The following is a 15198-nucleotide window of genomic DNA, read 5'->3' on the forward strand; positions in this document are numbered from 1 at the left end:
GGTGGAAACACAGGTGTGTACTCTTTTTTTTTTTTTTTTTTTTTTTTTTACCCGGCTAAATTGGAAAGTAACTCTAAAAGTTCCTATTGACAAACTTTTCCCCTCATTTCACTTTCATTGAGTCTAACTGCGTACGTTGAAGACCACTAATATCAGCGACAGGTGTGGACGCTTGCACAACACCCAGCTCTGCTCGTCTACTTGGAGTCACACTAGCAGGACTAGAGGCTAACCACCGTGCTAAATAAAGACTGGAGATGCTATTCTGTCAAATGCCAACATTTTTCACCGGTGTTCTGGCGAGACTTGCTCCCCGTCGGAATTCATGCACCCCGTGCATCTGTGTATGAGATGCAGGAAATGCGGAAATATAATTGCGCTATGAAGAACGTTTTCCCGTGAGTACAGTCGTTAACGTGAACAACGCTTTATTTTTGGATTTTGTCATTTAACGTACATGTCTCACCTTACAAAAGCTCAAATATATGATTAGAACAACCGGGGATTCAGTTGACATGCAGGGCACCTGTGAAATGAGGCCGTTTCTTTTATTAATAAAACATCAATAATGGGTAAATAAAGCTCAAGGCATTTTGTAATTAGAAAAGGTTGACGTGTTAACACTAATTATGAACAAAAATCAAAGATCTGTGTTTAAATATATATAATATATAGAGTAAATATGGAGATTCTTTCATCACAAAATACACGATGACATCAAGTTCGAAACGTACTTTGATCAACAGAAAAGCGCTGTTGGAACCAACTGTTGTAAGCAATACGCACGGGGTTGTCTGAAGCAGAGGCAGCCTGTAGGCGATATGGACCGATGATATATCCGAGATATATCCTCGGACAGCGATCTTCAAATTTTAAGATGACACTGGCGGCTTTAGAGGAAAGAAAGGCTCCCAGGAGCGTGAAGCAAGGGTGGCGTCAGGCTCTCTGCAGCTCATTGATCGTCGCGGACATGGAGCGACAGAAGAGTCTCCAAACACGAATACAGTCTTCAATAACACCAGAAAAAGATGCTAGATTTGTTGCCAGCCGTTTTTAATGAAGAACGAGTGACTAAAAGGATTGGAAAAATCTGTAGAAAAAAAAAAAATCGCAACAAGGTACATTGTACAAAAAGCGGCAACACTTGAAAAATAGGGCCGAATGATATTATGTAAGAACAAATATATCTTAATACTATATTTAATACCAGATTTGTTTTAAATGTATGTATACATTTTTTTGCCTTTTCAAAAAAAAATATGTGCATCATAGCAAATAATGTTATGACCACGCCCCTAGCACCGCAGGTATCTTGGCAATTTAGGGGAAACCCTGTAAATGCTTTGGTTCCTGTTGATTATGATCACCAGAGACGTACAGTAAGATTGCTATTTTGTTGAACTATTTACTTTTAGTACAAACAAAGTGGTAAATTATTTTTAATTGCTGGTTCACATGTCAATTATGTCTAAATTGTTATATACAGACGTTTAATTCTTCACTAGAGTATTTTTTCCTCCACCGGGATATCCTTGCGTCATGTAACATACTTAAAGTGTCTTCTTAGACAACACTTATTAAACGGTTGGGTTTTCTTTTATAATATACTTAAAAAATATTGACTTATTTCAGCGTCTGAATCTTCAATTTGTATGCTTGTGGGTGTAAACAGCCCCACCGCCTGTAAATAGTGTAATAAAAAAGCGGCGTGTTGGTCCCTTGCACTACATGCCAGAGAGAACTGCTTTCCAATCGTATGATGTAGCCGGTGTGTTAATCTGATTTTTTAAAAAGACAAACGCAATCAAATGAAGGTGTTAAAATGTGTTGTAGAAATCCTATTTGGCACAAAATAATTTAAGAAATTAGACTAATTTAGTTAGGAGTATTGATCTGTGTTTGGCAAGTTGGCCTTCCGGAAGATAGGTATCGATCCAACATCGGTTTGAAAGGCAATATATCGATTGTATCGATACTAGAAAAAAACATTGGATTTAGGAACTGCAGGCTTTATATGAAGTTTAGCACTTTTAATGATAAGGATGTTTAACGTTAAAGCTGTCTGTTCGTCTGTGGCAAATGTCAGATATCTACGGTGGTCGAGAAAGTTCATACTAACGCCACAAGACAATATAATTAATTACAACAAAAACTTTCAGCTACAGCACAATTGCAAAAGCTACAACAAATAAAAACAACACAATACAATAATATGAAGCCACAACTTAACTTTAAACCACAAAGGATGCGGCGAAAAAAACGGAAGTAACAGGAGAGCAAGTTCGCCGACGCACAAGGTTGAAATAGAAGGTTAAAAACAGTGTAAGGAACATAGTATATTAGTATAACAAACTGCATATTAGTATAATTTAAAAAAAGTTAAGGTTATTCATGACTGAAAAATGGTTACACTTTCCTCACTTGTTCATTAAACCCTTGTCCGCTGTCACATCTGGTATGTCTATGATCAAACCACTGCTCACTGCTCAAAAGATCTAGTTGTCTACTTTATTTCTCAGGTAAATCTTCTGCTAATTCAACTTGAAAAGATGTAGGTTGCACTTTGTTTGATATTAATAATGTTTTTTGTTTTTTTTATGTCAAAACAAAAACAAAAGTAGCAGATAAATCTACCTATAAAATGTTGGTTTCTGTACTTTTATTGAAAATGTCTTGAATGTTGAAAATGAGAGCAGAAAAGGTTTCTTCTTGTTAATTCAACCTAAAGTGTTGGTTGCAACTTATTCAAATAGGATGTCAATTCATTGGCCATTAATTGTTGTTTACTTGCTTATTTGTATATATAATTTTTTCATACCGTATTTTTCGGACTATAAGTCGCAGTTTTTTTCATAGTTTGGCCGGGGGTGCGACTTATACTCAGGAACGACTTATGTGTGAAATTATTAACACATTACCGTAAAATATCAAATATTATTTAGCTCATTCACGTAAGAGACTACACGTATGAGATTTCATCGGATTTAGGGATTATGAGTGACAGATTGTTTGGTAAACGTATAGCATGTTCTATATGTTATAGTTATTTGAATGATTCTTACCATAATATGTTACGTTAACATACCAGGCACGTTCTCAGTTGGTTATTTATGCGTCATATAACGTACACTTATTCAGCCTGTTGTTCACTATTCTTTATTTATTTTAAATTGCCTTTCAAATGTCTATTCTTGGTGTTGGGTTTTATCAAATAAAATTTCCCCCCAAAAATGCGACTTATAAACCATGTTTTTTCCTTCTTTATCATGCATTTTCGGCCGGTGCGACTTATACTCTGGAGCGATTTATACTCCGAAAAATACGGTACCTAATTTCCATACAATAAATAACAGGAATATAGGAAACTTCACCTGTAGTGTCCAGTATCTGGTATTTATTTCACAGTCACAATAGCGCTGAATTGATTTCAACTCACTGAATTGTTTTGTATTGTATTGTTCTGAAAAAATATCGTCTCGGAATCGTATCTGCAACCAAACATCTGAATTGAATAGTTAAAACGAATCGTTACACCCATATATTTAGTGCATGGAAACACTGACTGTTGCCTGTTCTTGGCTTTGACCACCGCAAAAACAAGACATATTGTATAGTTTTTCTGTGATATTTTCGCTTCTGTGTTTTATATATCAGCACATGACAATCAGATTAGATTTTGAGGTCTGAAGCACACTTTTTTCACCAGACCATCAGAAGTTTTGGCACAAACAAGCCAGTCCACTGTATGATCAACGTATCACACGGTCAAAAGTCTTATTGGACCCTATTATTGACATTTGTCATAATTGTTGTGAACCAGGTGTTGGACTTCAGTGGATCATTCCCGTCCACTTAAAACATCCTCCCTAAAAGTTCCAGGGGCGGCTCCTTAAAGCCACACACAGGTGGTGTGCAGACTGTTTCCTCAGTTTGGAAAACCTGAAGATTCTTTTTTGTCATATTCTGTGGATTTTGGATTTTTCAGCAAAGATGAAAATACATAGCAGACACTAATTCAAAGCAGGGGATTTGATGTTTGGGGTCTCGCATATGTGTTGCTCTTTTGGAATATCATCATTCCCAACAGTCTGCTTCTTTGTTGTCGACTGTCTCTGTTGCTAGTTAAAGATCACAAACGTCTGCTCTTAATAATAATGTGAACTTTATGTTGTTCAGCAAGAAGCCTATTGTTTTAAAGCAGTTACAATGGCCAAGAAATACATGTCACCATGTTTCCGTCACTTTGAAACCCCAAGATCGGTAACGGTATGACTTAAGCGGTTGTTGCGGTAGCTGTTTAATCAATCGCGTACATACTTTAATGAGGCTGCTATTATGCACGTGTTGTGTTTCTGACTGTCGTGTCTGCTGTCAGCCAACAAAAGGTGATAAAACCTGGTCATTTTTAGTTGCGCTCAGAGTAAAGATAAACAGATTCTGCTTAAGATTAATGTATTTTTAAAAAGATAAGTCGAAACAACCCCGCATGACATTTTTTGCACACGAACAAGCAATGATGTAATCAATTTGCTTAAAAGCAGTTGACATAATTGCTTATTATTTGGCTGGAAAATAACTTCATGTAATTGATCTGTTATTCAGAGTGAAGGTAAGATGATTTTGTGGACCTGGTGCAATGTTTTTGGATTAGTCTTTATTGTGACAGAAAACACGTGAAGTATGACACATTTTTATTGTCAACACCGACTGATTTTGTAATCTGATCTCCAGCCAGGCTTGTTCAACAGGCTTCTCATAGACCAGCTAACGTTTTAGTGTTAGCCTTGTTTTCTCAAGCAGGAGCCTTTGCTCCATGACATGCCAACAGGTGCGTCATACGCTTGAACAAATAAACACCACACCTCCAATAGACTTGTTTGAAAACCGATAATTAGTTTGCTGCATTTACTTTCTACTATAACGTTTTATGAAGGCATGGCAACAACACATGTAGAGGAGGCATCTGTAACGCTGACTGTTCAGTTTCAAAGTGGGGGTTTCAGCCATCCGTCAATTTTCTACCGCTTGTCCCTCTCGGGGTCGCGGGCGGGCTAGAGCCTATCCCAGCTGCACTCGGGTGGAAGGCAGTGTAAACTCTAGACAAATCGCCACACAGAGACAGACAACCAATCACACTGACATTCATTCACACACTGGGGCCAATTTAGTGTTGCCAATCAACCTATCCCCAAGTGCATGTCTTTGGAAGTAGAATAGAAGCCAGGGTCCCCAGGGAGAACCCACGCAGTTACACATAAAAAAAATCAACCCCAGGACCTTCTCGCTGTGAGGCATGGACGCTAACCACGGCTGCCCCGTGTCGAAACCTAATCTCAATTATTCCACTTTGTAAGAAACTTTGGGGAAGTATTGCATATTTTGTTATTCCCTATTTTATCTCCATTAAAACAACAGACTATCACTGATTGCCTGCCATGTCTGATAACCACCACCTTTTTACCGCTGCCAGGAGGTATAATATGTACAGTAATTTGCAACTTAAGGTTACTGTATGGGTGGATTTTGATGAACCTTTTAGGAAATGTAAAAAATGGGAGTGGTTAGATTTCGGGGATCATCCGGGTGGAGGTGCTCCAAAAAATGTATTCACATCCAAATCGCTATTTTTATGCATTCCAATTCTGTATCTATTCATAATTTTTGAGAATATATAAAAAATATATGTATATACTTTTTAATTATTTTTTTTTTGCAATTTGTATCTTTTTGGGGGGGAGAATTAATGTTTGGATTAAAACAAAACTATTATTATATTTAATAGGTATTGTATTTGTATGTTTTCTGAAACGCTTTGTAAATGTCTATCCTAAGTATTGTAAAGCTGGGATTGGGTTGGAGTAGAGGTTGTTCTATTTTCTTTCGTTAGATTGATTAACGTTCTATGATTTTTGTAAGGAACATTTTTTTTTAAATTATTTTCAACTGTTTTTTTAGGCCAACAGTCATACTTCAACAGCCAATAGGAGCTTTTGTAACCTGTAACCTGTTTTGTAAATGTTTTACTATAATTTATATACCAAATAATATATTACTAGAATCGATTTATTAATCGAATTGTCACCCCAACAATCTGAATTGAATTGAATCATGAGGTGCCCAAAGATTCCTACCTTTGTCATCCGGATAATTTCTACTACGTTACCGGTACCTCACGTTTGGTTTACAAGGCTCAACTTCAGTTTGTGCTGAGTCAAAGTGAGTGAATGGCTGACAAGAGTGTTCACTCCATTTATTTCATTCAGCTCCAGCACAAATGCACACAAGTGCTGACAAAGAGTGGACCCTCTTACAGCCTGTTTGGAAGCAACCAACGGACAAAACAAACATGCATTAACTTGCCAATTTCGTTAATGCTTTGATTTGCTGGGGTTTGTTTCTGTTTGTTAGTGCGCAACACAGCTCACAAAGTTATGGTCAGATTTTTATTGAACTTTCAGGAAATATGGGAGAAGGAACAAGTGATTACATTTTTACTGGATTCAGGATTTTTATTTTTTTTATTAGTCTTTTACTATTGGGAGAGACAGGAAATTTCCTTTTCTTGTTATAATAGAAATCCATAGAAAGACTCAGAAAATAATCCACTAAGTGAAAACCCACGGCTCTGTGCATTTAATTAGGACTTCTCGTTTAAAGTAATGCTGTGGTTTCGCAGTGCGTGGCTAAGAGAGCAGAGGAGAATTTGAGTTAAGGTAGATGTCATTACAACAACGCAATCTGCTTGCATAGGAGACGTGGCATCTGTAAAGCTGACTGACCTTAAGCTTTTAAAGTGGATTTTCCTGTGCAAGTAATAACACCAGAAAGGTTATGAGAAGCAACGCAAAGAAAGACATAACAATAATATATTTCCATGTTATTGTAATATGTATTATGCTCCGGATGAATATTATCAGGTGTTGTAGCCATAATTTTATTTTGCAGCGCCGAGTCTGCCTCCAACGCCCAGAGGCCCACTTTCAAATATTGACCTGGTTGGTTGGGGAAGTAGGGGAGTAAACTGCTCCAACCTACTCAAGCATCTAATTGATACAGTAGCCATCAACAAAGCTGCGTTTTTACCCCCAGAGGATGCCTTGTAACTGGTTGAAAAGGTGGTCCTGTCATGTATGTAATGATGGATGGAAGAGGTGGTGGAGAGATTCAACTGCAGGTCAGAAGGTGGCCATGTATGAAGTTTCAAGTGAGGATGCTATATTTGTGCCCGCCCAGAGTGCCCTTTAAAGCTCCATTGACAAAGCCATGATGATATATGATCTTTACGGCCTCAAGTAACGATCACATCTGCACGTTCTTTACATGCAGGGAAGGAGGCAGCACTTGCTTAAATGCTCACTGCTTTCATGAGCAACGGGAGAGTTGTAATTCTAAAGCAGGTTTGGGATAGAAGCCCTGATAATGTTTGTTCTGCTAAATTTACACGGTGTCATGGCAATAACAACATGTTTTTATTGTGGCAGTAATTTGATGACATACTAGGTAATCCTTTCAGTTTCGAGTGCTAGTTTCAAGAATAGGATTAAACCCTTCAACTTTGATTTACCAAGATGACTCAGATGTAATGGATATGTGCTGGATGTGTGAATTGGCATAGGGTCGCTTGGTTTATTCCACTGGGAGTCTTGATATTGTGCTTAAAACACACATCTGACAATCTCTTTTAGGATATATTTACATTGTGTGCCTGTAACTGTACTTTTCATGTCAACAAGGGACAAATGTTCAACAAATTCCAATGTATTTTTTTGTGTTTGTGTAAGACAGTGCCTTTTTAAAATGTGAGGCGTTAGAAGACTTCAAAGGGGGAGGTGCAGGACCTTGAGAAAAATAAAGAAAAACATTACACCTACTAGTGTTGTCCCGATACCAATATTTTGGTACCGGTACCAAAATTATTTTGATACTTTTCGGTACTTTTCTAAGTGGGGGACCACAAAAAATTACATTCATAGCTTTATTTTAACAAAAAATCTTACGGTACATTAAACATATGTTTCTTATTGCAAGTTTGTCCTTAAATAAAATAGTGAACATACAAGAAAACTTGTCTTTTACTAAAGACAAGTTTAGGCTCTTAATTTGGCTGCTGACGTATGCAGTAACATATTGTCAGTTTCCATTTTATTATTTTGTCAAAATTATTAAGGACAAGTGGTAGAAAATGAATTATTAATCGTTTCTTTTGGGGCGGCCTGGCTCGGTTGGCCATGCCAGCCACCTGAGATTTCCAAGTTCGATCCCTGTTTCCGCTATCCTAGCCACTCCTGATGTGTCCTTGGGCAAGATACTTTACCCACCTGCTCCCATTGCCACCCACACTGGTTTAAATGGAACTTAGATCATGGGTTTCACTATGTAAAGTGCTACGAGTCACAAGTGAAGTGAATTATGTTCATATAGCGCTTTTCTGTATTTTTCTTCCCCCGCCCTCTTAAACGGTTTGTCTACATTTGTGTTCCCATCCAGCTCCGGGTAGACCCCATCCCAATATGCAGTTTCTGTCTCGGCACTAAAGAGTCCAATCGGGACAAGCTTGCAGAGGAGCTTCTGTCCTGCGCGGACTGCGGGAGCAGCGGTAAGTCCACACACACACGTGCTTCCATACCGTTCCTCGTAAGCGGCATGAAAGTGTTGTATTGTAAAATCAATTGCAGCCGTAAAAGTTATAGACAGCTTTGTGATCTCACACGACACGAAGTACATCTTTCATCCCGGGTGTGGCGGCAGTTCCCAACGTCACTTAGCCAGATCTTTCGTCGGGCTTTGAGGGGATTTATCGGACGAGCGACGTTTAAATCGAGTGGCTCGAACCGATTCAAGGCAGCATATCCTCCATAAGTGGTCGTTTGGAATCCTGAAGTCAGACTTTTACCCCCTACTATGCTCAGGAGCAAAGATCAACTCTTTTTTTCCCCACAGCAGATTTGCTTTTCTGTTTTGTTCCACACGCAACTGCTCTCACCCTTGCATGAAATGGCCATTTATATTTGAACAATTATTTTTAAACGCCGCAAGGAATTGTTCTCGGCGTGACATTTTTACTGTGTAAATTTGACTAACTAGCGCCACGTTGGTTTTCATTAGGCGCTCCGAGTGTACACAAATTGTCCTCTCACTGTAACACAGCTGTTTTACAACCACGCCGCGTGGGGGGTGTGTGTAGGGGCTGGGCGAGACACGCTTCTGCATGACTTTCATGGATTTGCTTCCATTAGAATGAGCGCCGCTACTGTTTCAGGCTCATTAAGATCAAATTATCTGTAATTAGCCGCGCTGATGTTTTGATCATAGTGATTTTAGATTGTGACAGTGTGAGGGATTTAAGAGGTGCACAGGCATGTGTTAATATTTTTTAAATATGTAACACTTCAATTCTCTCTCCAGGGCATCCGTCATGTCTGAAGTTCTCTCCCGAGTTGACCTCAAATGTGAAGCGATTACGCTGGCAATGTATTGAATGCAAAACCTGCAGCTCCTGTAGAATACAGGGGAAAAACGCTGTAAGTACACCCATTTTCCTTAAGGACCTGCAAGCTAGTTATTCTATCCCTGAGGCTTTGTTGGTTTGTCGAGGCTCTCTTGACGTTATTCCCCCCCCCCCACACTTGACTGTAAATGATGCATGCACGCCATGCCACAGATACACCCCCGCTCCCACACTCACACCCTTTTTTTAGACATGTCTGCTGTTCCTTCAGGACGAGATGCTCTTCTGCGATTCATGCGACCGGGGCTTTCACATGGAATGCTGTGACCCGCCGCTTTCAAGAATGCCAAAAGGTGAGGTGTTAGACGGTCCCTGTAGTCAGTCCGAACCTGTCTAGGGTGGTTGTCACTCCGCTCACAGTGACTTATTTGAAGCCTTGGATGCATACAGTAGCCAACGATTCCAGCCTGACCCTCCAGCAGGGGTCTTGTAGTAATAGTGCATGTTCTGTAGTAGTACACTAATCAGTGTTTCCCCTAACATTACAGAATATTATTCTGCAGCAGAAGTCATTTAAGGATACATTTTCTATAGAACTGATCTAAACATTAAAGTAATTTAAAGTAAACATTGTATTTTTTCTATTTACACATAACATTTCTATCTATTGTACTGCACTAACTGTGCTTTTAATAAATTATTTTGTAGTCTTTCAATTGATTCCTTTTATAAAAGGTGACGCTTATCATAGAGACTGGCGGGGAGCAATTGATTTACCTCTGTCACGTCTTTATTTAAGTAAGAGTGCAGCAGACTTTTTTGTTGTGGGTTATTTTGCAGTTTTTCCATAGATTTTATAATGATAATGCTGACTGGTATCATATTCAGGTAAAACTCAAAAAATGTATATATTATGCAAAAGTGTCAGCAATTCAACTCCAAGTGTGAAACTAATATGTGATACAAACTCATATGTAAAGTGAGAGATGTTAAGCCTTTATTTGTTATAATATTGATGATCAAAGCTTGCAATTTCTGAAAACCCCAAATTTTCTGAGCTTTTTAGTTTGAGGTTTTCATGAACTAAGCCATAATCACCAAAATTATGTCAAAAAAAGGCTTGAAATGTCTTAAGGTTACATGTTATGAGTCTATGTCATATATTCATTTCACCATGTAAATCGCATTATGGCCAATTTTTTTAACAGGGCTGCACTCTTTTTTGTGGAGAGAGCTTGGATAATGTCCTATTAATTGTTTTATTTTTTTTAAATGGCCGTGATGCATGGGCATGTAATTTGTATAGACCAAGGGTCGGCAACCCAAAATGTTGAAAGAGCCTTATTGGACCAAAAATACAAAAACAAATCTGTTTGGAGCCGCAAAAAATTAAAAGCCATATTACATACAGATAGTGTGTCATGAGATATAAATTGAATTAATATGACTTAAAGGAAACTAATTGAGCTCAAATATAGCTACAAATGAAGCATAATTATGCAATATGTACATATAGCTAGCCTAAATAGCATGTTAGCATCGATTAGCTCGCAGTCATGCAGTGACCAAATATGTCTGATTAGCACTCCACACAAGTCAATAACATCAACAAAACTCACCTTTGTGGATTCATGCACAACGTTAAAAGTTTGGTGGACAACATGAGACAGAAAAAGAAGTGGCATAAAACACGTCCTAGAAAGTCGCAGAAAGATATACATGTAAACAAACTAAGGTGAGTTCAAGGACTGCCAAAATTAGTAGGACAAAACGGCGCTTGCCAAATACTCTAATCAGTGAAGCATGTTTAATATAAACAGTGTGCTTTATAACAATTAGGGAGGTTTGTGTCATGTTTGTCCTCCTACAGAAACCATATTAAAACAAAAAATATATTTTTTTCCCCTCAACTTTTTCCATTTTTCATACATTTTTGAAAAAGCTCCAGAGAGCCACTAGGGCGGCGCTAAAGAGCCGCATGCGGCTCTAGAGCCGCGGGTTGCCGACCCCTGGTATAGACAATCCTGGAGACAAACAGTTACCAAAATATATAAAAAGCAAAACAAATACCAACATAACTTTTTTCGGTGTGTTTTTTATGTCACAAGACAAAGACACCCGGGAGTGCTTTTAGATGTTTTGAGGGGGGTCATACGTGCTTTCATGTTAAAGTTTTCATATGTATCTATTAAGACCAAAACAAATCTTTAGATTTGATGGTAGTATGTTTTTGAAAAACCCAATCAAGAGGTGTGAGTACTCTCTAAATATAGTGACAAAGTCGCTAAGTTGACAACGCTGATCTCTCCTGCTAAGTCTTCTTATTTCATCAGACTAGGTTCGTATGAGGTGTGTTAAAAAGCATTTACAAACAGTCGCATTATGTGTTTGAGCTCGGGGGAACAGAGCGCAAAAACTGCATTAACTATATGATTAGATTTCCTATGAGAATTTGAAGACTTTACGCGGCTATATACTGTAATATTTTTTGATAAAAGGTAACGTTATCATATGACTGTGGTGAGCGATCGTATCAAATATGACTTATCTTTATTTTACTGGCAGGTTATGACTGGATTATTTTGTAATCGTATTGATATAAAAGGTGTCAGTTATTGTATAAAAAGAACAAGGAACAACCACATTATAGCCATTTTTTTTAAAAATTGGCAAGTCTTGTGTGCTGGTGTTTGTCAAAATTGTCCTCCACCAATACCATCAAATCCCATATCGCTGCGTGCATAGTTTTGCTCAAAAAGCTGCAGTGAAGTCTATTTCACCGGACTGGAGAACGCGCCATTGTTTGCCTGCTGGCTTTCCGCTTTGTGCTGAGTAATTGATTGTCATTGTGAGCTGATGGGACTGTCGCCAGCTCCCGGTGCTCAAGGAAATGTTTCAAAAAGAACGTTCTGTTTGTCCCCTGAATTGATGAACCCGCCCTGTCTTGTGTTTGGATGCCCTCCAGGAACCTGGGTCTGCCAGGTCTGCCGACCCAAGGATAACGGAAAGAAACTGCTCCAGAGGAAAGCCGACGAGATCAAACGTCGATACGCAAAGCCGATCGGAAGGCCCAGGAATAAGCTCAAGCAAAGAATGTACGTGTGCACAATTATCGTCACGGGCTGACATGAGAACTGGTGTCATCTAAATGTGTCTGCTTGCAGGTTTCTAAGCAGTGGTGATGGTTCCATGGTGGCACTAGGCGGAAGGGGGTCACCTGGTAGGGGTCAAAAGATAACCGTCTGTACCACACCCTCATCCGCTCATGCTGCATCTGTGAAGGACTCCAGAGACCGATTGGCTGTTACAGACCCTCGTTGTGCCGTCAACGCCACCCTATTCACCACTTCCACCCCCACCACCACCACCACCACCACCACCACTCCCACCCTCCTCACGCCCTACTCCACCGCAGCTACGCTCCCAGTTAACAAGAAAACCAAAGGGCTCATTGATGGCCTTTCCAAATTCTTCACCCCTTCCCCCGTGGGCCGTCGCTCGCGGGCCGTCGGCGTAGAATCGCCCGCCAAACATTTAGACTCTAGGGACGAGGGTCCGCCCGAGCTGACCCCTCCGCCAGATACCGATCACAAGATAGCACCCTTGTCTGCACTTCCTCCCGCACCAACGTCGCCGGGATTTAGCCCACCCTCACAGATGTCCAGCAGCTCCACTTCCGCTAACTCCCCGCAGAGCTCTTCCAGCCAGTCTAGTGTTCCCTCCCTTAGTAGCCTCTGCAATAGCAGCCAGCTAAAGGGACTATTTGACGGACTCTCGCACATTTACACCACTCAGGGACAGTCGCGGAAAAAGACGCTGCCGTGCTACGCGCCGCCCAAGCGCGCGCACCGAAAGCGGGACTCCAAATCGGGGCCGCAGCGCCTCGGAAAGAGCGAATTTAATAAAAACCGGCTGAGCTCCACCTCTGCCGGGCCGGGCCGACCCAGAGGACACCCCTTTAAGTTGGTCGGCCATTTCAAACGCAACCCCTTCCTTAAAAAGCACCGGACACTAGGCAGGCTGAGGTATAAAGTGAGCTCCCAGAAGGGAGCCCCCTCCCCGGGAAAGGGCGACTTGACAGACGGAAGAATTAAGCCAGAGAATAATCATGGTAAGCAAGGCTCCAAAAGCGCCGGCCGAGGCCTGCGTCTCGACACCTTTTTTCTGAGCTTCTTCTTTATTTTCTTTCAAAGCTTTGACACTTGCACTTATTTTCCCTCAAAGCAGAGCTAATCTCTTATTTTGAGAAGACACCCTCAGCATTCTAACAGACTAATCTTCTGCCTAATTTGAATTATTTTACTTTCTTAACTTGGCTGCGGAGTTGACGTGGCTTCCATCCTCTTTCGCCGCCCGTTGGCTTGTTGTTCCATCCATTGCATGGCCCACTAACTCTCCCTCCATGATCCTCTGTCCTTGACCGCCCCCTCCACTCCTCCGCACTGTGAAGTGGATGCCTCCGCCGCCGCCGTCACATCAGCGCTGTGCCTCACCCTCCGAATCAGTGTCACCACTCGCAGCAGCCATTAAGACACGTGTAACCTCGCCATTCAGCCGCAGCTGACTCAGAGATGACATGATGACTCTAAGCCACCGCAGCAAGCTTTCACGACACCGTCTCTGCGCAAAATCAGAAACAAAAATTGGGACTATATTCAAAAGGCTCTAATTTATAGACGCTAATTCACAAACAAAAGTTGCCCATAAAGCGCCCTCGTGAATATGTTAATCACAAATCACTCCCACTTGAAATGTTGTTTTGGTGGTTAAGTCATGATGTCTTTTCGTAATGCCTGCTCTCCAACATCCGCTGCGTCTCCATGTCGATTCCCGCTCCCTTCACTGCATCTGCTTCTTTATTCATGGGGAAATGTCTTGGTGGATGACTAAGCACATGAAAGCGGTTACGCAATTAGAGCGATTTAGTTTTGCTTCATTACATTAGGGATTTTTCCCCCCGCACAAATAAACATGCAAAAATATCCTCCGAGGACATTTGCATAGAATGTATCCAGCTGCTTTTTTTTTTCTTTTTTTTTTTGTCAAACCGGCCGGTGTTTATTTTGTAAGTTGATGTTGTTGACGTGGCGTTTATTGTGCCGTCAAATAGGCCACAGCGGGGAGTTGCGAGTAAAGCAGGAAGCCGGCTCCAGCTTGGCGGCCATGTCCAGAGACCATGTGACGGAGGAAGATATTGGGACGTTCACGAGGGTCCGGGAAGTCGCTGCACAGGTTACTGAACATTTTCATTGTACTTTATGAAGTATTGTTCATTTTATGCCTCGACGCTAACTCCTGACACCTGACTTAACTGTTAGCGCTTCAGAGCAACCTGTGAGGCTTAACAATATTATCTGATGTATTTTTAGATCTTCCCTCCCATGTCTTCACAGCTAGTGTACCCAGGAGGTGTTAATGGTTTTCCACAGGCTAAGACTCCTGGGAGGGTGTACAAGTGCAATCTGTCTTAAATGTATCTTCTTTTAAAGTTAAGCTAATATTTTACAATTGATTATCATAGTTAGTGCTTTCATTTATCATCGTTGATTAGTACGGTAAACTGATATTGATATACATGATTGACATTGTCAAATGTTTTCTTGCATATTTCACAGCATTGGCTCCTGTGAGCTGCTAATATTGTTTGGTAGTCGTAGCATTGTGATGCTAGCCAAATAATCTGTTTCGATCTTTTGTGGTCTCAAAAGCGCTCATATTTGCTCATCATTATGGCCCTTTTTTACATTCTT

The 15198-nt window shown here is 40.4% G+C and overlaps 1 protein-coding gene across 3 annotated transcripts in view; it reads left to right on the forward strand.

Annotated features, from left to right (window-relative positions):
- kat6b (K(lysine) acetyltransferase 6B) overlaps window positions 1–15198 on the forward strand; it is a 53970-nt gene that overhangs the window by 16389 nt on the left and 22383 nt on the right. For 2 of the 3 annotated variants that reach the window (XM_061966605.2, XM_061966604.2), the window contains exons 3-8: window positions 8488–8596; window positions 9406–9521; window positions 9720–9801; window positions 12414–12543; window positions 12613–13559; window positions 14559–14680. In XM_061966605.2, the coding sequence (XP_061822589.2) occupies window positions 8488–8596; window positions 9406–9521; window positions 9720–9801; window positions 12414–12543; window positions 12613–13559; window positions 14559–14680 (1506 nt within the window). The remainder of the gene's footprint in view (window positions 1–8487; window positions 8597–9405; window positions 9522–9719; window positions 9802–12413; window positions 12544–12612; window positions 13560–14558; window positions 14681–15198) is intronic. The other variant, XM_061966606.2, reaches the window with a different exon arrangement.

This window comes from Nerophis lumbriciformis, linkage group LG11, assembly GCF_033978685.3.
Source record: "Nerophis lumbriciformis linkage group LG11, RoL_Nlum_v2.1, whole genome shotgun sequence".
In the NCBI taxonomy this organism is placed as follows: domain Eukaryota; kingdom Metazoa; phylum Chordata; class Actinopteri; order Syngnathiformes; family Syngnathidae; genus Nerophis; species Nerophis lumbriciformis.